The sequence below is a fragment of the Rhinatrema bivittatum genome, chromosome 4, assembly GCF_901001135.1.
Source record: "Rhinatrema bivittatum chromosome 4, aRhiBiv1.1, whole genome shotgun sequence".
Taxonomy (NCBI): Eukaryota; Metazoa; Chordata; class Amphibia; order Gymnophiona; family Rhinatrematidae; genus Rhinatrema; species Rhinatrema bivittatum.
The window spans coordinates 287,018,289-287,042,788 of NC_042618.1; the positions used below are offsets into that span (position 1 = coordinate 287,018,289).

General features: G+C 44.0%; 1 protein-coding gene across 1 annotated transcript in view; it reads right to left on the reverse strand.

Annotated features, from left to right (window-relative positions):
• ITPR2 (inositol 1,4,5-trisphosphate receptor type 2) overlaps positions 1 to 24,500 on the reverse strand; it is a 1,380,003-nt gene that overhangs the window by 706,702 nt on the left and 648,801 nt on the right. Inside the window, 2 exon segments of the mRNA XM_029597493.1 lie at positions 1,142 to 1,267; positions 1,355 to 1,444. Coding sequence (XP_029453353.1) covers positions 1,142 to 1,267; positions 1,355 to 1,444 — 216 coding nt within the window.

Below are 24,500 nucleotides of genomic sequence, written 5' to 3' on the forward strand. Positions count from 1 at the left end.
CATGGACACAGAGAGGGGAAAGCAAGGCCCTCAGGTGCCCTACACAGCCGGAAGGCTGGTCGCGATGACACTGCCCCTACGCGCCCTACACAGTTGGATGGCGGGTCGCGGACCACGAGGGGAGCGGGACATGCCCAGGATGTCTCATAGCGCAGGAGTGAAGTAACTCCTCAGATCCTCCAGAGTCGGAACAGGATACAGGCGAAGATAAAACTTGGAACTCAGATTAAAAGCAAGGAACCTCTGGAGGCACAAGTTATTCAGGACCTGGAGCATCAGGACTGGGAAACATTAGGACTAGGAACATCTTGGGACTTGGACTCACGGACATCAGGACTCGAGCACGGACATCAGGAATAGAGCACGGACATCAGGATGAGGACGACGGCGACATGGAACAGAGTGCCTTACAGAAGCGAGAAAGGACATCATTGAAGACTCCTGGACCAGAAGATGAAACAGATGATCCAGGAGCAGTCCAGCTAGGAACTGACTCCTTGCGAAGGCAAGCTGGAATGGTTGCAAGGCCCTTAAATAGGACTGATGATGAAACTATGCCCTGGGAGGAGTTCAGGTGGGGCCAGTGAACCACTCCTACTGGCCCTTTAAATCCAGGAGGAGGACGCGGCCGCGCCCCCTAGGCAGAGGGGGCAGGACCCTGGACAGCGGCATGCCTGCCGCTGAGACGCTGAGGAGACGGAGCAGGGCTGGGCCAAAGATCAGGCCCCGACATGCGATGTGGCTCCCCTGCCGCAGAAGGAGGGACTGGAGGTGGCTCCCTATTGCAAGAGAGTCCGAGGAGTGCGGCCTCTGGGCCGCGAAGCAAGATGGCGGCAGCAGCAGCTTCCGAGCTGCGAAGATGGCCTGGTCGGCAGCGTCCTGCTGTGGGAGAGCACAGCGGCAAGGCCCGCCATGCAGGAGGTACAGTGGGTGGTCTTCCTGACCACATGGAATGAGGAGCGGTGGTGTCGGGGGAATCGGACCGGCACACGGAGCAAAGTGAGAAGCCCCCCGTGGCTCCAGCCGCAGGAGGGGTCGCAACACATATTTAAACATTTTTAACCTAGCAGTAATGTAAAAGAGGAATATAAAGGAGATGCCATTTGTACTGTCCATTACTGTAAGATACTATTAGTATTACCTTTTCATAGGGTATCTGCAGAAGATCCAGGACCACGGAGTGAGCTCCCATATTTTTTAGCAATCGTTGTTGCTGATTCCGACCTTTTTTACTTTGGATACAGAGTTTACTCAACCTGATCAAAATCTGAAAGGAAGAAAAAGGACGCAAAAATTCAGGGGAATAAAACTCTCAAGACATGAGCTGAAGTACAGAAACATCTTTCATCCATACCTCTTTGACAATCTTGTAATTATTAGCCTTGTTACTGTCAATTTGAGGCTTTTTAATTCCATCTTGCACTGGACTCAAAATACTAGGTTCCTATAAAATAGAGAAAATGTTATTATTATTTCAATATAGTCCAGCAGTTGTTTGTTTAACTAAAATTAAACCATAATATTTCCTCTTTCCATGCTTTTTCAGTAATAACATATTTTGCTTACAAACTCTATGGGTCTTCAAAAAATAATTTGCCTCTGGTAGTTATACTTCATAATATTCAAATGCAAGTGGTTAAAGCCTAGAATACTAAGTAATACCTCAGCACAGGTGGCCTGAAAGTTTCCAATTTCAAAATGCTTTATTTGGGTGCCATGACATGCATATTCAAAATGTGCATGAATGTTTCAGATATTAGTGCCCTGAAGAGAGAGTTTTGCTCAATTTTACATTCCTTTATACTTTGATATTATTGTTGTACGCAATAGAGATGTGCATTCGTTTTTCACGAATTAGACAATTTCAACAAAATTGTCTAATTTGTCATGGTTCGGGGGCACCAAAAAACAAATGGAATTTTTCCAAAATTTCAATAAAATTCATAGTTAGTGTTAGTGAAAATTGGGGCCCACAAAACAAAAAAAAAACGGACCACGGGAAAAACGAAATTAATGCAATTAATATTAAATGTTCTTAATGCTATGGGGAAACTACAAATTAAATACAAATAAAAAAGGAAGTAATATCATGTATGTAATGGACATTTGGATATTTATTAGTGTAATAATCAGATCTAAAGGCCTTATGCCATTTCCCAGGCATGCTTAAGGTAGCATCTGCTGCATCGTGTAGGTTAATCCCATAACATTTTCCCAGACCATAAAAGTCAGGGCCCTCATTTGTTGCTGTTTGAACCCAATTCCCTGTTATGCCTTGCCGTTGAAGCAGAGACCAATGTTGGAGTTGCATCAAAGCATCAGGCTTATTGGTTAAGGGTAGAAACCGCTGCATCAGCAAGTTACCCCTGCAATTGTTTCCCCAGACCGTAAAGATTGGGGCTGTCGTTGGTTGCTGTTCAAATCCAATTCCAGAGGTGAAAATTTGACATACAGGGTCAGGTCAGAACATATTGTGGGTAGAATTATACACAGGCGGGCACCCTGGTTATGCAGGTTGGGGTGCAAGACCTACCTCAATAAACTGGTAACCAGACAGTGGGAACCACTATGAAAAGCAGAGATTTAGCCAACTAGGACCCAACCTAGCAGCATAAATGGCAGAGCAATAAGTGGCAATGAGTTGAGAGGTTTAAGCTTGTATCCTCCCACCTAGGCTTTCACTATATTTCAGGTGAGAAAGCTTGGGTGTGGGGGAAGGAGGATCTCAAAGTGGTTTGAAGCAATGTTTTTATCTTCAGGCAGGTGAGAGAGGGCTACTGCTGCTGCACAATTGTGGCTATTGATGGGCAAGGCTGTCAGGTCCTTCATTTTTCAGGGAATAGGGTGCAAAGTGAGATTCTGAGGACTGCCGCCCGCAATACCTTTTTTATATCATGGTAGAAGGTAACAGTTTCACCTCCTCCACAGGGTAATAAAAATCTCTGGGAGATTCAGAGGAGGGAGCCCTTCATTTTAAGTATGGCAAGGGGTCATAGAGCTATGGTGGCCCTGACATTTTTTTTCCCTTAGCTTGGAATGGGGGAAGAGGAGAGAAACTGGGCCAATGCTGGCCCAAGAAGGGTTTTTTTGTTTTGTTTTTAACTTTAACTGGCTATATTCAGAGTACAGCCAGTTAGGTTAAAAGTTATCTAGGCACACTTACCCAGACAGCTTTAGCGATGTGTATATCCTCAGCATGGCTAAAAACATCTGGATAAAGTTATCCAGACAGCATTAGCTAAGTATATTTAGCAGGAGGCCAATATTCAGCCACTATCTTGCTAAGCAAGTTAGCTGACAAAATTATACTCAGATATCTTACAATGAGACAGATAAGTTTATCCAGCTAAATATAGGTAAGCTAAATAGTTGTATTAGACATTGGTGAAATAAGCTGAAAATCGACACTTATCTGGACAAGTAGCTTTGCCCTGCATATTGCCCCCTTTCCACCCCTCACTTATCCAGCTGTTTAGCTGAGTAAACTGTTAACTGGTTAAGTAGCAGCTGCACAGCATGACCAAATATTCAAACAGCACTACTTAGCTGCCAGACAGGCCGATACGGTAAAAGTCACGGGAGAGTGCCCACTCTCCAGTGTGCGCAATTCAGTAAAAAAATATTCAAGTTAGGGCCCGTGGTAAAAAGAGGCGCTAGGGACACTAGCGCATCCCCAGCGCCTCTTATTTTGACAGGAGCGGCAGCTGTCAGTGAGTTTGACAGCCGATGCTCAATTTTGCCGGTATCGGTTCTCAAACCCGCTGACAGCCACGGGTTTGGAAACTCGATGCCAGCAAAATTGAGTGTCCAGTTTTCAACCCATGAGCCGCGGGCAGATTTAAAATTTTTTTTTTAATTTTTAATTATTTTTAACTTTTGGGACCTCCGACTTAATATCGCCATGATATTAAGTCGGAGGGTGTACAGAAAAGCAGTTTTTATTCTGTGCGCTTTCCCGGTGCCAGCAGAAATTAACGCCTACCTTTGGGTAGGCACTAATTTCTGAAAGTAAAATGTGCGGCTTGGCTGCACATTTTACTTACTGAATCGCGCAGGAATAACTAATAGGGCCATCAACATGCATTTGAATGTTGCGGGCGCTATTAGTTTCGCAGGGGTTGGACACGCATTTTCAACGCGCTATTACCCATTACTGAATATGGGGTAAAGCTAGCGCGTCAAAAACGCGCGTCCAAACTCGGGTTAACAGTGCACTCCAGTGGAGCGCACTGTACTGTATTGGCCTGAGGTCAGAACCTAGCCAGCTAAGTGGTGCTGAATATTGACTTCCAGGAGACCTGTTCTGCTGAATTTTCAGCTAAAGTTATCCAGGTAACTTTACAACTTGCTAACCTACTGAATATGGATCTTTTTGTTCTTAACAATACCTTTCACCATTTTGCCCGGCACCACCATCAGGCTCACTAATCTGTTTAGTTTGGTCTCCTCAGAGCCCTTTTTGAAAATTGGCATTATACTAGCTACCCTCCAGGCTTCACGTACAGACACAGATTGGAATATGTTACAGATTATCAGTAGCATGTCTACAATTTCATATCTGAGTATATTTAAAACCCTGGTACATATATCATCAGGTCTTGCTGGTTGGCTACTATTTAGTTTGTCAATTTGCTCTAGCAGCTCATCAGTTTTCACAGTGATTTGTTTCATTTTCTCTGAATTAACTACAAAGAGTGGCTCCATAATGGCCTTTTTTCAAGCAGCTGAATCCGGAATGAACCAGAGTGAGCATCTTTTCGAAATCTCATCTGGCCTTTTGAAGTTCACACTCAATCACTCAAAAACAGAAATACTTTACATAACAAACAAGCACCTCACAAAGAACATTCAAGACCTCATGCCCATCCAACCACTCAGCCAATGCATTACCAAAGTAAAAGACTTAAGTATCACACACTGGACTCAGTGCTCAACCTAAAAAAACATATCAACGCAACAATAAATGAGGGCTACTTCAAGCTACAAGTCCTCAAGAAACTCAAGCTCCTCCTCTTCAACCAAGACTACAGAACAGTACTCCAATCCCTCTTATTCTCGAAACTGGACTACTGCAACTCTCTCCTCCTTGGGCTCCCTTCATCCACTCTCAAACCCCTGCAACTACTCCAAAATGCAGCAGCCAGATCCCTAACAAACAGCAGTTGATCCTCCCACATCACACCCATTGTCAAAGACCTCCATTGGCTCCCAGTAACCCACAGAATCCAATACAAAGCCCTAACCCTACTACACAAATCCATCCACAATAAAAATACAGAATGGGTAAAAGACGCCCTCCACCACCATGATACCCAAAGAAACCTCAGATCCAAGAACACTGGCCTGCTAAACATACCCTCCGCAAAACAAGCACACCTCACCTCAACCAGAGAACGCGCCATATCAATAGCTGGCCCTTCATTATGGAACACACTCCCTGCACAACTCAGATTGGAGACAATCACCCAGTCTTTCAAAAAAAAATCTAAAAACCTGGTTATTCCAAAAAGCCTATCAGCCCACAGGCTTAACCTCCTTCCCCCTCCCCATATCATGATAAAATGAAAATGACACAATACTATTACACCTTATGGCACGCCCGCGCATCACATTAACACCCTCCTTGCTTCCCATGTACCTATTCACACAATGCAATAATTCATGAAATGCGTAACACAATAAGTGCCACTAGTTTCCTTTGTACTTATCCATACAATATAACAATTCTTCAGATGCCTACCTCCTAATGTAATTATACTGGTGCTGAGTAGTTAAGTTGTTTTTGAGTTACCCCCATTACAATGCCTCCCCTTTGTTAAAATGTAATCCATTAATTGTTGAGTTGCCTTTGTTACAATGTAATAATATTAAGACACCTTAGTCTTTCTATTCTCTGCGTTAACATGTAAACCGCATGATATACCCCAATGAATGTCGGTATATAAAAGCAAATAAAAAAATAAATAAACCTCCTACAGAAATCTATAATCTTTTAGACATGGGCAATGCATATCTGAGGCTATCAAGAATTAAGCTCCTTCCTTAGAATAATGGTTGGAAACATAGAGCTGCCACAAAACTGATGGTTGCAGAATACAGTGTACATGTCAAAATGGCAGTGTTGACAGGTAGACAACATCCGCTAACCTCAAAGCATTAGCTTTCTTTTTCAAAGTCTGGGATAGGAGGATACTTTTAAAAGCTTCAGGGTCAAAAAGATTTTGGTAGGGTAAATCTTTGGCCTGGTTAAACACAAGAGTCTATCAATCATGTGGCCCCTATTCTGAGTATTCTCTATGCCAATCAAGAAAAAGATAATAATTAGCTTTGCCAACTGTGTTGTACTGACACCATGAAGTGGCTCTGGAGTTTTCTTTCTCTCTGATGAAAGCCTGAGCAGGGTAATACAGAGGATCTGCGATAGGGATCCCTTCTTAGTATTACTAGTATATTACAAAGGGGAGGCAAAAGTCAAAACAATTAGGCACTATCTCCATTGCAGGAATTGCTGGGATAATAACAAACTTAAAATTGAATTGCCTTCAAGGCTCCATTCCTGATTTTCTGTGGGATTTACTTCCTTAGAATTGTCAATGAAAATGTTGCTCATAAGGCAATCAGCATTTTAAATCAAGAATTCACTTTCTTTTAGATAAGCTGCCAACCAAGGTTGAAGAGTCCCATCTTTCCAAATCTACTGGTTTTAAGACTCCTTTCGCACTTGTGCAGGTCAATACTAATGAGATGCTTGCCACAGGAGTATTTTATAAATAATGAGAGTTTAACCTCACCATAACCCCAATATAACAATATTTTAAGAGTAAATCAGAACTTATGTTTGTAATGAAAGTGGCATATTTTTCAGGGAAATTCCTCCTTGCCTTTTCATCCCCTCTTCTACCTGACGGGCCAATAAAGTAAAGTCCGCGGGAGAGCGGGCGAACGCCCACTCTCCTGGCGCACGCACAGACCACTCTCCTGTGCGCATGATTCAGTATTCAAATTAGGGCCGGCGGTAGAAAAAGGTAAAAAGAGGCGCTAGGGACGCTAGCGCGTCCCTAGTGCCTCTTTTCGGACAGGAGCGGCAGCTGTCAGCAGGTTTGACAGCCGATGCTCAATTTTGCCGGCGTCAGTTCTCAAACCTGCTGACAGCCACGGGTTCAGAAACCGGATGCCAGAAAAATTGAGCATCCAGTTTTCAACCCGCAAGCAGACTTCAAATTTTTATTTTATTTTATTTTTTTACTTTTTGTAACTTTCGGGACCTCCGACTTAATATCGCCATGATATTAAGTCAGAGGGTGCACGGAAAAGCAGTCTTTACTGCTTTTCTGTGCACTTTCCCTGTGCCCGGAGAAATTAGCACCTACCCAAAGAGTGGCTGCACATTTTCCTTTCTGAATCGCGCGGGAAAACCTAATAGGGCCATCAACATGCATTTGCATGTTGCGGGGGCTATTAGGTTTGGGGGGTTGGACGCGCGTTTTCGACCCCTTACTGAATAAGCCTGTAAGTCAGTAATTCAAACATATTTACTTATCACATTTAAAAGAAACCTGTCCAATCAAATAATCTAGCTTACTTACAAAACCTTTAACAATTTAAATATAATTCAGTTAACATTAATACATCAAATATCATAAAATTAAAAATATATAAATCATAAAATGAATAAATCACTCCACTCTGAAAATAAACAATAAAATTAGTACAAAAAATTATAAACAGCAAAGCAATCCAAAAACACATACTTCAGAAACCAAGCTTAGAATACATATTCTAGAAAGATAATGGGGTAGATCTTAAAAACATACGCGCGCGCGAACAGAAGTACACTGGATTTTATAAGATACGCGCGTAGCCGCGCGTATCTTATAAAATCCGGGGTTGGCGCGCGCAAGGGGGTGCACATTTGTGCAACCTGCGCACGCCAAGCCCAGCGCGCGCTGCCTGTTCCCTCCGAGGCCGCTCCGATTTCGGAGCGGCCTCGGATGGAACTTTCCTTCACCCTCCCCCCACCTTTCCCTCCCTTCCCCTACCTAACCCACCCCCCCCCCCCCCGGCCCTATCTAAACCCCCCCTTACCTTTGTTGGCAGATTTACGCCTGCTGAAAGCAGATGTAAATCTGCGCACGCCAGCGGACTGCTGGCGCACCATCACCCGACCCGGGGGCTGGTCCGGAGGCCTCGACCACGCCCCCGGGCTGGCGCCACGCCCCCGGGCCCGCCCCCGAAACGCCGTGTCATTCCGCAACGCCCCCGACACGCCCCTTTTACGAAGCCACGGGACTTACGCGCGTCCCGGGGCTCTGCGCGCGCCGGCGGCCTATGCAAAATAGGCACGCGAGGGCCCTGCGCGCGTAAATCCGGCCGGATTTACGCGCGCAGGGCATTTAAAATCCGCCCCAATATTTTTAAAGGCAAAAGTAAAAAGATAAGCTTTACAGTTGTTCCCTAAAAGATAAATAGTTATCACTTGTATGTAAATATTTGGGCAAGGAGTTCCAGAAGGGAAGTATAGCACCTAAATGTTTAATGAAAGTCATACAGTGTTTCATCTTGTGCCAACCGAAGATATCTATCTAGAACAGTTTGACACGCCTTCAAATAAGAGAACATCCAAGAAACAAAGCTTTAAAAATCAAAATAGCTATTTTAAAATTTATGCAGCATGTCTGCAAGGGAAACAAGAGAAATTAGAATGCTGCAAGGGAAAGATAGAAGAGTGCAAACAACAATGGGGACAGGAAGAAAATGAAGGAGACAGATAAGGAAGGACAGAACTTTAGATGGGAGAGAGAAAAATGAGGGGAAATGGAGGAGAGAGAGAATTGAATAGTAAGTATGTTAAGGACAATAGTTTAATGGTTGAATTAATTCAGTGTGTTTAAAGAGTTTGTAAAAGTCTATTTTTTGCTGAGGCAAGATGTGATTTTAGTTTCCTGGAGGAGAAATTATAGATTGATTTTAAAAGGTATTCACTGCAAGTATTCTAGAAATAGGAAAGGAGAACAGCTGAGAGGGTTGCTCTGTCAAATTTCTTCAATGTTAATCAAAGGATTTTATTTGAAGAAATTATCCTAGAAGTACAGATATAGGGGAAAGCAAAAGCTTAGTAACTCTTAGTTCTGATTGTGCTGATAGCAGAAGCTGCATCTACTGTTGTGTGAATAGGGATTTTGAGTTTGCTAGGGATATTGTATGGCTAAAGCTTGCAAAATAAATTGTTTAGAGGGAAAATTTGTACGTAAAGCTTGCAAAAGAAATAGCTGAGAGTTGAATTAATTCTACGTGTGTACATATAGTGAGGGTTAAATTAAGTGTGTATGTAAAGAGTTTGCAAATGTCAACTGTTTTGCTGATAGAAGGTGAGAGAGCAGTTTCCTGGGAAAGTAGTGATCAGTGGTATTTGATGTTTTCTCACACAACCACTCCAGTTATAATGTCAATATCCAAAAGTTACCTGGACAAACCCTGAGATATGAATTCCCTACCCCTCTCACTGGTGAAATCTTTCCTGGGTAAGTTATTACCCAGCTAAAATTTAGCTGGATAAAAAGAGGTAGAGGAAGGGAACATGAATAAAGGTTACCCAGTTAGCATGCATATTCAGCACTAGGCAGATACAATTAAGCCAACTAAGGCCAAGATTCTTCATTTTCGCATGGATAATGCATTTCTAACACAAGCGTTAGAAAAAGGGGCATTTCCATGAAAATGAAGGAGTTAGTGCTTCGCAGAGAAAAGTTTTGCAGACTACGATATTATCGCAGTTCATGAAACGTCTTCGCGGTCTGCGAAATGTCATCATGTTTTGCGAAACGTCATCGCGTTTTACGAAAAAACCTACAAACTTTATCACGTCCCGTGATAATGTATCAATGTATAAAAGCTAACTTCCTGGTCCTCCTCCTTTGAGGGTGTGGAAGGAGTTCGGTTAGAGGAGGTAGGTGTTGGAGGTGCTTTAGAGTTCTAGTGATTACTGATTGTGGAGTCTTGTTTCCTGTTCTCATCTGTTTCCCTTAACCTTTGTCTTTTGTCATATCTGTTGGAGTAAAAGCCAGTTTGTTACGTGTTTGTCTTTTTGTGTGAGGAGTGGTGTGGAGGAGAAGGTGAGGCGTGGAGGAGTGTTGAGGAGGAGGCGAGGTATGGAGGAGTGTTGTGGAGGAGGCGAGGAGTGGAGGAGTGGTGTGGAAGAGTGGTGTGTAGGATGGAGCGTGAGAGGAGTGGTAAGAGGTGAGAAGAGGGGTGAGGAGTGTAGAGGGAGGAGGGGGAGCAGGAGGAGGAGGGAAGGGGAGGAAGAGGGATGTAGTGGTAGGGGAAGGAGGAGTAAAAGTAGGGACAGGGGTAGTGTGAGAGACAGGCAGGAGGGAAGTGAAAGGAAAGTGGGGGAGGGGGAAGGGGTTAGTCAGGTAAGAATGGGGGAAGGAGTTCCTCAGCATACGGGTAGACAGGCAAGCCAGAGAGGAAGGGGGTTGGAAGTGCAGGGTCAGGTGGGGGGGGGGGGGGGAATGGGAGTGGAGAATCTGGAGGGACAGAGAGTGAGGGCAGGGAGGACACCCCTCCGGAAGTGGCACCCCCTTCAGGCAGCCAAGTAGCTGCAAGGCAGAGACAGCGTGCAATCCGCTTCAGTACACAGGAAAATGATCTTCTGATCGCTGGTGTGCTGCAGCACTATGCCCACCTATTTGGAAACTGCGCAGCCAAGACCTCCAAAGCAGCGAAGGTCCAGCTGTGGACCACTATAGCCCAGACCATCAGCCGGCACAGTGGCATAAGGCGCAGCTGGGAGCAAGTTTTTCATCGCTACAGGGATGTGAAGGCACAGCTCAAAGCAAAGATTGCAGAAAGAAACAGGTATCAGCGTGAGACTGGAGAAGGGGCCCCTTGCCCAATTCTCTTTACTGATATGGAGACTCAACTAATGGAGCAGCTGGGACCGGATGTATTTGAAGGGATGCATCAGCGACTAGACACCTCACATCTTGCTGCTGGTAAGTTGTGAGCTGCCTTCTGGTCCCCCAAACCTTGAGCTAGACAGCTAATGTACTGTTAATGTCTTTTAAACCTGCTTTTTTTTTTTACCTCAAATGTGCTACAAAGCATGTGCGCTGCCCTCTGGGCCCCCAAACCTTGAGCTAACAGCTAATGTACTAATCAGGCCAATACAGAAAAACGCACGGGAGAGTTGGCGAGTGCCCGCTCTCCAGGCGCGCGCACAGGCCACTCTCCTGGGCGCGCGATTCAGGAGGGTAGCCTATGCAAATTAGGGCCTATGGTAAAAGGAGGCGCTAGGGACACTAGTGCGTCCCTAGCGCCTCCTTTTTGACAGGAGCGGCGGCTGTCAGCGGGTTTGACAGCTGATGCTCAATTTTGCCAGCGACGATTCTCAAACCCGCTGACAGCCACGGGTTCGGAAAAAGGACACCCGCGGGCCGATTTTTAATTTAATTTTTTTAAATTTTTACTTTTTTTTTTAAATTTACTTTTGGGGCCTCTGACTTAATATCGCTATGATATTAAGTCGGAGGGTGTACAGAAAAGAAGTTTTTTCTGCTTTTCTGTACACTTCCCCGGCACCGGCAGGCGTTAATTTCTGAAAATAAAATGTGCGGCTTGGCTGCACATTTTACTTTCTGTATCTCGCGGGAATAACTAATAGGCCATCAACATGCATTTGCATGTTGCAGGCGCTATTAGTTTCGGGGGGGGGGGGTTGGTCACGCATTTTCGACGCGCTATTACCCCTTACTGTATAAGGGGTAAAGCTAGCGCATCAAAAACGCGCGTCCAAACCTGGGCTAACAGTGCGCTCCACCTGGGCTAACAGTGCGCTCCACCTGGGCTAACAGTGCACTCCACCGGAGCGCACTTTACTGTTTATCAGCCTAAATGTCTTGTAAACTTGCTTTTTTTTTTACCTCAAACGTGCTACAAAGCATGTGCGCTGCCCTCTGGGCCCCCAAACCTTTAGCTAGACAGCTAATGTACTGTTAATGTCTTTTAAACCTGCTTTTTTTTACCTCAAACATGTGCTACAAAGCATGTGCGCTGCCCTCTGGGCCCCCAAACCTTGAGCTAGACAGAAACAACATAAGGTTCAAAGCACCATGCTATGTAAGAGAATTACTAGGTCAAATAAAAAGCTGCACCTCTCATGCAAACCGACACATTGGTACTTATGTACTCTCTCTTGTTTTTCCCTCTGTTTCCACAGAACACTCCGGTCCCAGCCAGGACCATCCAGGACCCAGCTGGGAAGGCTCAGGGACAAGCCGTGATCCCCGGAAATGAGCCGCCCACCCATGTTAACCAGGCCCTTTTCAATGGATTCCCAGACACTGTGGTCGTAGGAGGAGGAGGAGGAAGAGGAGCAGCCAGTTGTGAGACCCCCCTCTCTCTATGGAATGCATTCACCAGCAGAAAGAAGTCCCCTCAATGTTTCCTTAGAACTGCACTCATTAATGGAGCAGCCCAATTGGACAGTTTCTGAAGAGCCTCCTAGTAGCCCCCCACGTCACTTAAGTGTGAGCCCGGTGATGCCAAGCTTGCAGCCACTCATCCCATCAACAAGCCCTGTACCACAGTCACCCTCCATGTACCTGTGCCACCAATACCTCCAGTGCCTGCACCAGCACCACAACCACCACCACTATTGGGCCCTACTCTTGTCGGCCCCATTGGCAGATTCCATGACAGGCACACATACAGAGCAATTGCTGCAGTACTGCGTGGGGTACGGAGAACCCTCACCCACCAAAATCGACTGAGGAAGCTTGAGACAGCAGCAGTCACCCAATCAGGGAACAGCATAATGGCAGCTATCAGCACCCTCTCCAACATTATGCTCCAGATCTTGTAGCGGATGCCAGAGCAGCAGTCTGGGTCCTCAGCAGGTTCCATCCCATCAACACCACACAGCAGTCCCTCAGGTTCCCAAGGGCGCAGGGGGTGTCTGCCCAAGACCATGCCACCTCCAACAGGTAAGCCAAGCATGATAACGGCCCATGAGGGCAAAATATTCATCATTACACATGGCTAGGGCACTACATAAAAATCTAGCACGGGAATGGCCTTCTCACAGAGTTGCTGTGCCATCTAGATGGAAGAATACAGATCAGTGTGCGCTTGCCACAGAGTTGCTATACCGTCTAGATGGAAGAATACGGATTACCAAATGCAAATGTCATGGAAACCACGTCACTTTGTATACCTGCTGTGTGCTGTCCCCATCCACTGCAAGTGCCTGCTGTGTGGTGTCCCCATTTGCTACAAGTGCCTGCTGCCTGCTGTCCCCATCCGCTGCAAGTGCCTACTGCCTGCTATGGGGTGCCATCTCTTCTCATCAGCTGCAAGTGCTGGCTGTGGGGTGCCATCTCTTCTCATCGGCTGCAAGTGCTGGCTGTCTGCTGTGAGGTGCCATCTCTCTTCATTGGCTCCAAGTGATGGCTGTGGGGTGCCATCTCTTCTCATCGGCTCCAAGTGCTGGCTGTGGGGTGCCATCTCTCCTCATCAGCTCCAAGTGCTGGCTTTCGGCTGCTGTGTCTTGTCCTGGGCCTCCATCCTCCATGCTGCTGTGTCTTGTGCTGCTCCTTTAGTGCTGTAGCAATACCTTTTGGTTGTTCTCCTGCTGCCTACATGCTGAACTATCTGCTTGTTCTCCTGCTGCCTTGACTTGAACTTTGCTGCCATGGCTCTCAGGCTGTCCCCTTTCATAAGAACATGCCATAATGGGTCAGACCAAGGGTCCATCAAGCCCAGCATCCTGTTTCCAACAGTGGCCAATCCAGGCCATAAGAACCTGGCAAGTACCCCAAAACTAAGTCTATTCCATGTTACCGTTGCTAGTAATAGAGGTGGCTAATTTCTAAGTCAACTTAATTAATAGCAGGTAATGGACTTCTCCTCCAAGAACTTATCCAATCCTTTTTTAAACACAGCTATACTAACTGCACTAACCACATCCTCTGGCAACAAATTCCAGAGTTTGTGCGTTGAGCGAAAAAGAACTTTCTCCAATTAGTTTTAAATGTGCCACATGCTAACTTGATGGAGTGCCCCCTAGTCTTTCTATTATCCGAAAGCGTAAATAACCGATTCACATCTACCCATTCTAGACCTCTCATGATTTTAAACACCTCTATCATATCCCCCCTCAGCCGTCTCTTCTCCAAGCTGAAAAGTCCTAACCTCTTTAGTCTTTCCTCATAGGGGAGCTGTTCCATTCCCCTTATCATTTTGGTAGCCCTTCTCTGTACCTTCTCCATCGCAATTATATCTTTTTTGAGATGCCGCAAGCAGAATTGTACACAGTATTCAAGGTGCGGTCTCACCATGGAGCGATACAGAGGCATTATGACATTTTCCGTTTTATTCACCATTCCCTTTCTAATAATTCCCAACATTCTGTTTGCTTTTTTGACTGCCGCAGCACACTGAACCGACGATTTCAATGTGGTATCCACTATGACGCCTAGATCTCTTTCTTGGGTAGTAGCACCTAATATGGAACCTAACATTGTGTAGCTATGGCATGGGTTATTTTTCCCTATATGCATCACCTTGCACTTATCCACATTAAATTTCATCTGCCATTTGGATGCCCAATTTTCCAGTCTCACAAGGTCTTCCTGCAATTAATCACAATCTGCTTGTGATTTAACTACTCTGAACAATTTTGTATCATCTGCAAATTTGATTACCTCACTCGTCGTATTTCTTTCCAGATCATTTATAAATATATTGAAAAGTAAGGGTCCCAATACAGATCCCTGAGGCACTCCACTGCCCACTCCCTTCCACTGAGAAAATTGTCCATTTAATCATACTCTCTGTTTCCTGTCTTTTAGCCAGTTTGTAATCCACGAAAGGACATCGCCACCTATCCCATGACTTTTTACTTTTCCTAGAAGCCTCTCATGAGGAACTTTGTCAAACGCCTTCTGAAAATCCAAGTACACTACATCTACTGGTTCACCTTTATCCACATGTTTATTAACTCCTTCAAAAAAGTGAAGCAGATTTGTGAGACAAGACTTGCCTTGGGTAAAGCCATGCTGACTTTGTTCCATTAAACCATGTCTCTCTATATGTTCTGTGATTTTGATGTTTAGAACACTTTCCACTATTTTTTCTGGCACTGAAGTCAGGCTAACCGGTCTGTAGTTTCCCGGATCGCCCCTGGAGCCCTTTTTAAATATTGGGGTTACATTAGCTATCCTCCAGTCTTCAGGTACAATAGATGATTTTAATGACAGGTTACAAATTTTTACTAATAGGTCTGAAATTTCATTTTTTAGTTCGTTCAGAACTCTGGGATGTATACCATCTGGTCCAGGTGATTTACTACTCTTCAGTTTGTCAATCAGGTCTATCACATCTTCTAGGTTCACCGTGATTTGATTCAGTCCATCTGCATCATTGCCCATGAAAACCTTCTCCAGTACGGGTCCTCAACATCCTCTTCAGTGAACACCGAAGCAAAGAAATCATTTAATCTTTCCACGATGGCCTTATCTTCTCTAAGTGCCCCTTTAACACCTCGATCATCTAATGGTTCAACTGACTCCCTCACAGGCTTTCTGCTTCGGTATATTTTTAAAAGTTTTTACTGTGAGTTTTTGCCTCTACGGCCAACTTCTTTTCAAATTCTCTCTTAGCGTGTCTTATCAATGTCTTACATTTAACTTGCCAATGTTTATGCATTATCCTATTTTCTTCTGTTGGCTCCTTCTTCCAATTTTTGAATGAAGATCTTTTGGCTAAAATAGCTTCTTTCACCTCCCCTTTTAACCATGCTGGTAATCGTTTTGCCTTCTTTCCACCTTTCTTAATGTGTGGAATACATCTGGGCTGTAGCAATGACTACGCCTCTTGCACATTTTTTACTTTTGTAGCTGCTCTTTTCAGTTTTTTTCTAACAATTTTTCTCATTTTGTCAAAGTTTCCCTTTTGAAAGTTTAGCACGAGAGCCATGGATTTGCATACTGTTCCTCTTCCAGTCATTAATTCAAATTCGATCATCTTATGATCACTATTGCCAAGCGGCCGCACCACCGTTAGCTCTCTCACCAAGTCATGTGCTCCACTGAGAATTAGATCTAAAATTGCTTCCTCTCTTGTCGGTTCCTGAACCAATTGCTCCATAAAGCTATCATTTATTCCATCCAGGAACGTTATCTCTCTAGCGTGTCCTGATGATACATTTACACAGTCAATATTGGGGTAATTGAAGTCTCCCATTATTACCGCACTACCAATTTGGTTAGCTTCCCTAATTTCTCTTAGCATTTCACTGTCTGTCTCACCATCTTGACCAGGTGGACGGTAGTATACTCCTATCACTATAGTCTTCCCCGACACATATAAATGGATATGCCGTGTGAGGGAGGCCGAGGAAGAATGTGTGTGAAGCGCACATACATTTCCAGTATGGACTACATGTTTATATTTTATTTATTTATTTATTTATTTTTAGTTTTTTTATACCGATTTTCCTGCATAAAATGCATATCAAACTGGTTTACAATGAAACAGAATAAGCAGGAAGTAAAATTCCTTAGTCTAATACATTTAAACGTCAATAATGAAATAATTTTAAACAAAGCAAAAAGCTAAATAACATTAATAAAAGTTAAATTATTAACATAAACATAAATATAATTATATTAGAAGGAGCACAAAGGTTAGCACAAAGGGGAGCACATCTCAGTTCATTTTTACTATTTTTTTGTGTCTTTTTCTCACAAGATGTAGTTTTCTTTAAGTGCCCGATGGTAGTGGGCTGCCCCTCTATAACAGCGCCTGGTGGAATCGCGCCGTTAATCGGGTCGCCGCTGGCTGGTCGTCATGACGTCTGGAGGGGCGGGTCTTCACATCATTGATTTTCTCTTTTAACATCTCAGTTCATTTTTATGCATTATCCTATTTTCTGTGTTTATACCCAAGCAGATACTCCTTATTATGGCCCATGTGAATGCACGTTTTGCAATTTTGTGCGATCTCGCTCTGGGTGACCTTACTGTTACAGAAAATGGATCAATGGTACTCCTTCATGCACAAATATTCTGTACAGCAGCTTGCAGTAAACAGATCCGTGTGCATGCCGCACCATAGATTACTGTCATTTCAGGTAGGTGCAATAACAGAAGAGTTGTCAGGAATTAGGATATTAGGCAAACCACTGACATTCACACAAGTATATACAGCAGCAGAAGCTGTTTATTCTCATGCCCATTAATGAGGCATCATGATGTAGTAGGCCTCCTATGTGTTCTCTGGTTGACACTGCTGTGTATTGAGTATGTGCTGGCAAGGCCTTCACACATACCACCTGCAGACTGAAAGGTTGGCATTGGCGCTGCAAGCCGCACATGACGATGATATTGAGTCACAGAGATCTCGGCATAGTGAAGGTGCACGTGAGTCTGTATGCCTCATTAGTCAGAATGACCTTATATGATCCAGCCATATGCATATGACAGTGATGTCACTGGTGAGAGACAGAGGTAAGGGCCGTAAAACGTACACACGTATGATCTTTTCCTTTCTGATCAAAGAGGTGAGAGCTGTCATTGTGCTATGACTGATGAAGTGAAAGGTGTACACTACTTCGGCCACTGCAGTTACTTCACAATCCAGCAAGTGCTTAGTCACATTGCAGTTAATGCTTACCACACACAGAGCACATCAGCAGTGGCAGGAGCCTGCCATTATGCACATCAATAGTGAGACATCTGGCTGCACTCATTGTATCCCTGGCTGCCCTGTAGGGGTGCATGGTTTCAGAAACGGAAAGGGTAACTCAATGCACAGTGCAGTAACTAACACACCCATCACTATAAGGATCATCAAAGCGGTAAGAGAAGATATAAAAGGTTACATGTCTTCTGTGTGCTGTATTGTGGGCAGCTGTGCTGAATGGCTACAAAGACCATGCAGCTATTTGAATGAAACGTAAGCTACTGCCCCACTCTACCAACCTCCATTCTGTCGACAGGTATCTATGCAGTTCCTGAACCCAGTGCTCCGTCCATGGTGAAGTACAGAACCACAGGGGGAGGAGTTAGCCTACAGTGCTTGTACCAGAAGCATGTGATCCAGTAACATGATTACAGTGGGACGTCTCCTTGCTGGATATGCGAGAGATGCAACCATGATGCCATTCACGGCATATGGTCATACACATGCTTATTTTACAAAGGGAAAGGGGCTGAAATGAATGTCACTCACATGTCCACATGTTCACATACAGAGTCAACTATTTATTATATGTACCCTGTAATGGGCCATCACCTAACGTATAGAGGAGCAGCCCCAAGAATGGCTGAACACACTCAGCAAGTCATGCAAGTAGCATTACATGGAAAAGGTGTTCCCACTACAGGGTTCCTACCTAGAGTCCGCCACACCTCCCCTGATGGGGGAAAGGATAGTCCCATGCCTTCCTTAAAAGTGTGTCTGTATAAGGTGCTGGCGAAGCTGGCTGCCACTGACTGTGTTCTCCTGGAGTCGTGCACGCACACATGGGGAATCAGGTCTGAGATCAGGATGTATAGCCATTGGTATTCCATGGCGAACAGCCACATTATGGAAAACACAGCACAGCAAGATAATCCCAGCAGCTTTGGGGACAGCATACATTAAAGCTTCCCCTGTCTTGTCCAAACATCACATCGGCTTTTCAGAAGGCCAAAGGTACATTTCTATGACTCAGCGTGTGGCACATAAGGCATCACTGTATCTCATCTGTTGCGGCATGTCAGGCCGGAGTACGGGGGTCATAAGCCACAGCCTGCATCCATACCCTGAGTCTCCTGTAGCAATGACAGATGTAAGCCATTACACTTCACCGTCTTTGTGTCAGATGTAACTATGTCACCACGACATCCTGTAGCACTATACAAGATCAGCTGTCCCTTTTTTGAGTGTTTAGACCAGATTCTGGCTACTACATGTATGCTGTTGCCTACAGCAGGTGTGGTGCAATTTGGAGGTATAGCATGACTGGCCCTCATAACCACACTAATGTTACCATTGTGTATCTGCCTGCTAACCTTCCTATCATTCATGCTTTGATACCTCTGATAAGAGGTTAGGTGTGACCTTATGCTGTCATGGTTCTGGGACATATGTGCTCTGCATTAAGTTCTATGTAGCTTACCTTTCAAAAATACATACTTGGGTAACAAGGCAGGTCAACGACATACACAGCTGAATGCTAGTGGTACAAGGCTCTGACGAGGATCATAAACCTCAGGATCTCAGGTACACCTCAGTAACTGAGCACACCTAACATCACTGTACCAGCTATGGGCACCATTCACGGTTGACAATGACATGAACCCTTGCAAAAGTAGATAAGTGGAGGAGGCCAACTAGTGAAATCAAGTAAGAAATGCATGCAACATATAGGGCGCTTCATATTGTCCATTCAGTGGATTGTGGGAAACAGCACTTTGGCAGGCCAGAGCAACATTTTGGGAGAAAAAAAACATTCGGACACAGTAAGTTGCATTATGAAGCATATAGGCCTGGTATGATGGCAGCATTTGTGTCTAACCTCACAGGCCTAAGCATCCCATTTGGGTGGCATGACACACATACACAGACTAAGATGGGATATATTTGGAAAATAAGCCAACCTTCACCGTACATGCCGGGCTCAAAATTTTGAAAGAGAACAGATTGCCTGAGTATAAAGGAATTGTGCGCTGCTCCCGGGAATCTGGCCATCACATCGAGGATCCACAATCCAGCATCACAGAACACTTGCACGTTGAGGGAGTGGAAGAGCTTTCTGTTGTGGTACACCTCCTCCGTTTCTCTTGGTGGAATGATGGCCAAATGAGTGCAGTCAATAGCTCCAATGACATTAGGAAAGTGAGCAAAAGCATAGAAACCTTGCTTCAAGCCCATCAAGTCCTGCCTGTTGCGAGGAAAGTGTGTGTATCGAGGCATGCGGTCTATTATAGCTTCAATGACCTGGTCCAGACATCGTGAAAAGGTGCTTTGGGACATTCCACCCACGACAGCTACTGTGGATTGGAAGGAGCCGCTTGTGATGAAATGCAGGGCGGCCAAGAGTTTGGTGAGGCCAGGGATAGCATGGGACCTTCTGGTTCGAGGGTCAAGACCACCTCATATGTCTTCATATAATTCCAGTATAGCACGAAAGCTGAGACAATACCTGGTAATCACAGTGCCTCTGGCATACCCAGCAATGAAGTTTGTAGAAGAAAAATCCACTCCCTGTACCTGCAGTGACGTCGCAGCAGAGCCCGTACCAGCGGTGCTGGTACTTCCCTCACATGTCTTGCAAGGGGCCTTGCCCCGGGTCATGGTTGACCTTCACCCACATCCTGGCATCTGTGGTGGGCCTGCTCAGCCATGAAGTGGGCTTGCCAAGTGCACTTGGGACTTTGTAGATGTAGTAGGACCTACTAAGAACAGTCCTTTTTATTGGTCCAGAATGGCTTAGTAGGTGTGTGGGGATTGTTTGCTGTTTTATTTGCGTGTGATACGCACCACGATAATACCGCAGGGTGCGATACGCGCAACGATACAACCTAACACAATGGGAAAAGGTGTAGTTATTGGGTGCGTTATGAGCCGCGATAATAGCGCAGGCTTTTCGCGGATCGCGGTAATACCTCCCTACTTTACATTTGACCCGCCCCAACTCCACCCCCTTGAATAGTTAATTTTAAATTTACATTCGCACACTGCGATATTATCGCACGCGATACAACTGTATCGCATGTGATAACGGCTTTTCACACATTGGAAAATAACCCCCTAAGTCTGGTCAGAAAATGTATTGTCCTAAAATTACTCAGATAAGTTTATCTGGAACACTTACTTGTATAAAGATGCTGATATAGTGGATTCTAGTCCTCGAAAACTCATGCCTCAATAAACTGGTTAGTCTATAAGATGCCACCCCCACCTCTGCCATTTTTAGGTTATTTTAAATTACATTGAGCATACCCACTGTTTATACAACTTTAAATAACTGACAGCTCAACAATCTTAACATGCAGAGAGCAGTCCAGCAGAGGAATAGCGGTTATCCACTCTTTTCCATCAAGCACCACATACAATGCGTTTTCATCGTAAATTAAAGTCCTGGCTGATGACTTCTGAGATCTGAACTCAACCTAGAGCTTTTAAGAATTTTAAGCTAAAGTTTACCTAGTCCAATATTGTTTTAACCAATTGTTGGTTTTATTTTATTGTGTTGTTTTAATTTTTTGTTAACTTTTAATGTATATCACTTTGGAAAGACTTATTGTAAGTTTTGGAAGGCGATTCATAAATCTTATTTATAAATAAATAAAACCTCTCGCCTCTCACCATATATATATATATATATGGTGAGAGGTTCTATGTGTGTACCCAGTACAAAGAACTCCTAGCTTTCAGAGAATATGCCAGATCTCTGGAGGCTAGAGTAGCAGCCCTGGAAGAGCTGAGGCAGACAGAGTATATAGAGAAGACCAGTCCCAACTCCATTCTAGTAGCTCCTATGCTGCTTTGGCTACGAAAGATCTTCAGGAAGGATACCATTACCTTGAAGTGACAGAAAGCATTCCTGTAGCTGGAACCTGTTATCCTTATGCACCAAGAATGAGGTCTCGAGAGTTGTGTTCCTATGAGGGAAGGGATTGGACTGCCTTTAATACTGACAACTCAATCATTAGGACTGTAGCTAGATGGGTGGCTGGTGGATGAAAGTGAGGTTCAGAAGCTAACTTGCCTTCTGGTCTGATAAGTTCTCCGTGTAGAAACAGTGGGGATATCTTTTGAAGCCAGCTTTACTGTTCACCACTGTGAAGACAGCTGAGACTAGGTCGAACTCAATTATGATGAAACTGAAGTAACAAAAATGTCTCTTGTTTTGTTTTGAGATGCACAAATGAAAAACAAAAAAAATATTGCAAAAAGAGATAAAGTAATAAAGAGGAAAAAGCACAAGGGCAAAAACATTCAATGAGCTACTAAAAGAAAGAAAGCAAAAATGTGTCCTTTTGATTAAACAGAAAAGAATAAAGATGGTGTGAGGCAACAGCTGTACTGGAACACCCTTGTATGCTGAAAAATCAGTTTTCTGAGAACATAAGAACTTGCCATGCTGGGTCAGACCAAGGGTCCATCAAGCCCAGCATCCTGTTTCCAACAGAGGCCAAAACCAGGCCACAAGAACCTGGCAATTACCCAAACAGTAAGAAGATCCCATGCTACTGATGCAATTAATATCAGTGGCTATTCCCTAAGTAAAACTGATTAATAGCCATGAATGGACTTCTCCTCCAAGAACTTATCCAAACCTTTTTTTGAACCCAGCTACACTAACTGCACTAACCACATCCTCTGGCAACAAATTCCAGAGCTTTATTGTGCGTTGAGTGAAAAAGAATTTTCTCCGATTAGTCTTAAATGTGTTACTTGCTAACTTCATGGAATGCCCCCTAGTCCTTCTATTATTCAAAAGTGTAAATAACCGAGTCACATCTACTCATTCAAGACCTCTCATGATCTTAAAGACCTCTATCATAACCCCCCTCAGCCGTCTCTTCTCCAAGCTGAACAGCCCTAACCCTCTTCAGCCTTTCCTCATAGGGGAGCTGTTCCATCCCCTTTATCATTTTGGTTGCCCTTCTCTGTACCTTCTCCATCACAACTATATCTTTTTTGAAATGCAGGACCAGAATTGTACACAATATTCAAGGTGTGTTCTCACCTTGAGGTTTAAGAGAGTTTTTCCATCTCAGCACCTTCAGATATCATCCACTTGTGAGGCTGATTGTTATCTTGTTTGTCCATGGAGAATCCCTTTTCTCCTATTTTTCCATCTTGATTTCAAAGTTTCTCCTTCCTACCATCGGTCTGCCTCCTAAATCTAATGTTACCTCTTCCCCAATTATTCTTGAAAATCCTTACCCTCCTATTTATCCCTTTCTTTTTACTCGTTCTTTTTGCCTGACCCAGTTCATTAAAGAATGTAGCAGTGCTAGCCAAACAAAAGAAGAAATAAAATATATTATGCTTACTTATACTTATTTACTTATATTCAGACTTATATTCAGACTTCTTCCATGAAAAACAAAATCATGAATTAGGTGACAGTGTCCTATTGTGCATTGGGAACTGGTTAAGACAGGAAACAGAGGGTAAAACTAAATAGTTTTCCAAATGAAGGAAGATCATTAGTGGAGTACCAGAAGGATTGGAACCGGGGCCTGTGTTATTTAACATATTCATAAATGATTTGGAAAGGGAACAAGTAAGGTGATCAAATTTACAGATGACACAAAATTATTCAAACTTGTTAAAACAGCAGGGGATTGAATGATTCCTCTATGAGGAAAGACTAAAGAGGTTAGGACTCTTCAGCTTGCAGAAGAGACACCTGAAGGGAAATATGATAGAGGCCTATAACATAATGAGTGGAGTAGAATGAGTAAATGTTCGGTTGTTTATTCTTTCACAAATTACAAAAACTAAGGGCTTAAAATGATACATTTAAAACTAATAAGAAAAAATTTCTTTTTACTCAACACATAATTAAGCTCTGGAATTCACTGCCAGAGGATGTGATGAAAGCTGATAGTGAAGCTGCATTTAAAAAAAGGTTTGGACAAAATCCATTATTAAGGTACAGTTGCAGAAATCCATTGGGATAAGCAGCATAGAATATATCTACCCTTTGCGATCCTCACAGTTACTTGTGACCTGGATTAGCACTGTTGGAAACAGGATATTGGGCTTGATGGACCTTTGGTCTGACCCCGTATGGCAATCTTACAATGGTGAAGAACTACAGAAGGACCTTGTGAGATTAGGAGACTGGGCATCTGAATGGCAGATTCAATTTAATGTGGAAAAATGCAAAGTGATGCACAGAGGGAAAATAATCCCAATTACAGGTACACAATTGCTGGTTTCTGTATTGGGAGTCACCAATCAGGAAAACAACCTTGGAGTTTTTGTCAACAATACACTGAAATCCTCAGAGTGCGGTTGTGGTAAAAAAAAATATTAAAAGGGATCTTCATTTTCAATTTTTTTTTTTTTTTTTTTGGGGGGGGAGGGGGAATTTATCAGAGTTTAGGAGAAAATCTGTGAAAAAATATGATTCACTTTTCTGGGCAAATATTGGAGTTTATTTTGATGGACAGAAGCCAATACAATAAAATGTATTAAGCAGATTTTCTCTCTCTCCCACTCATCAGTATCCCTATCTCTACTCCCATCCCATAGCATGTCCCTTTCTCTCCCCACACCCTTGAGAATTTCCTTCTTCTTCCCCCCTACCACCCATTGAAACAGCATTCCTCCTTATTAGAGGTGGCTCCAGGCTTCCCCTCTCTCCTTCAGCAGCATGTTTACTGAGACTGCTGTGCTCTGCAGCACTGCACTTCTGCTTTTGTGCGGGGCCAGGGAGCTTGCCAGGAAGTGCTTCTGATTGGGCATTGCCTGTTTCAAATGCTACATTGGCA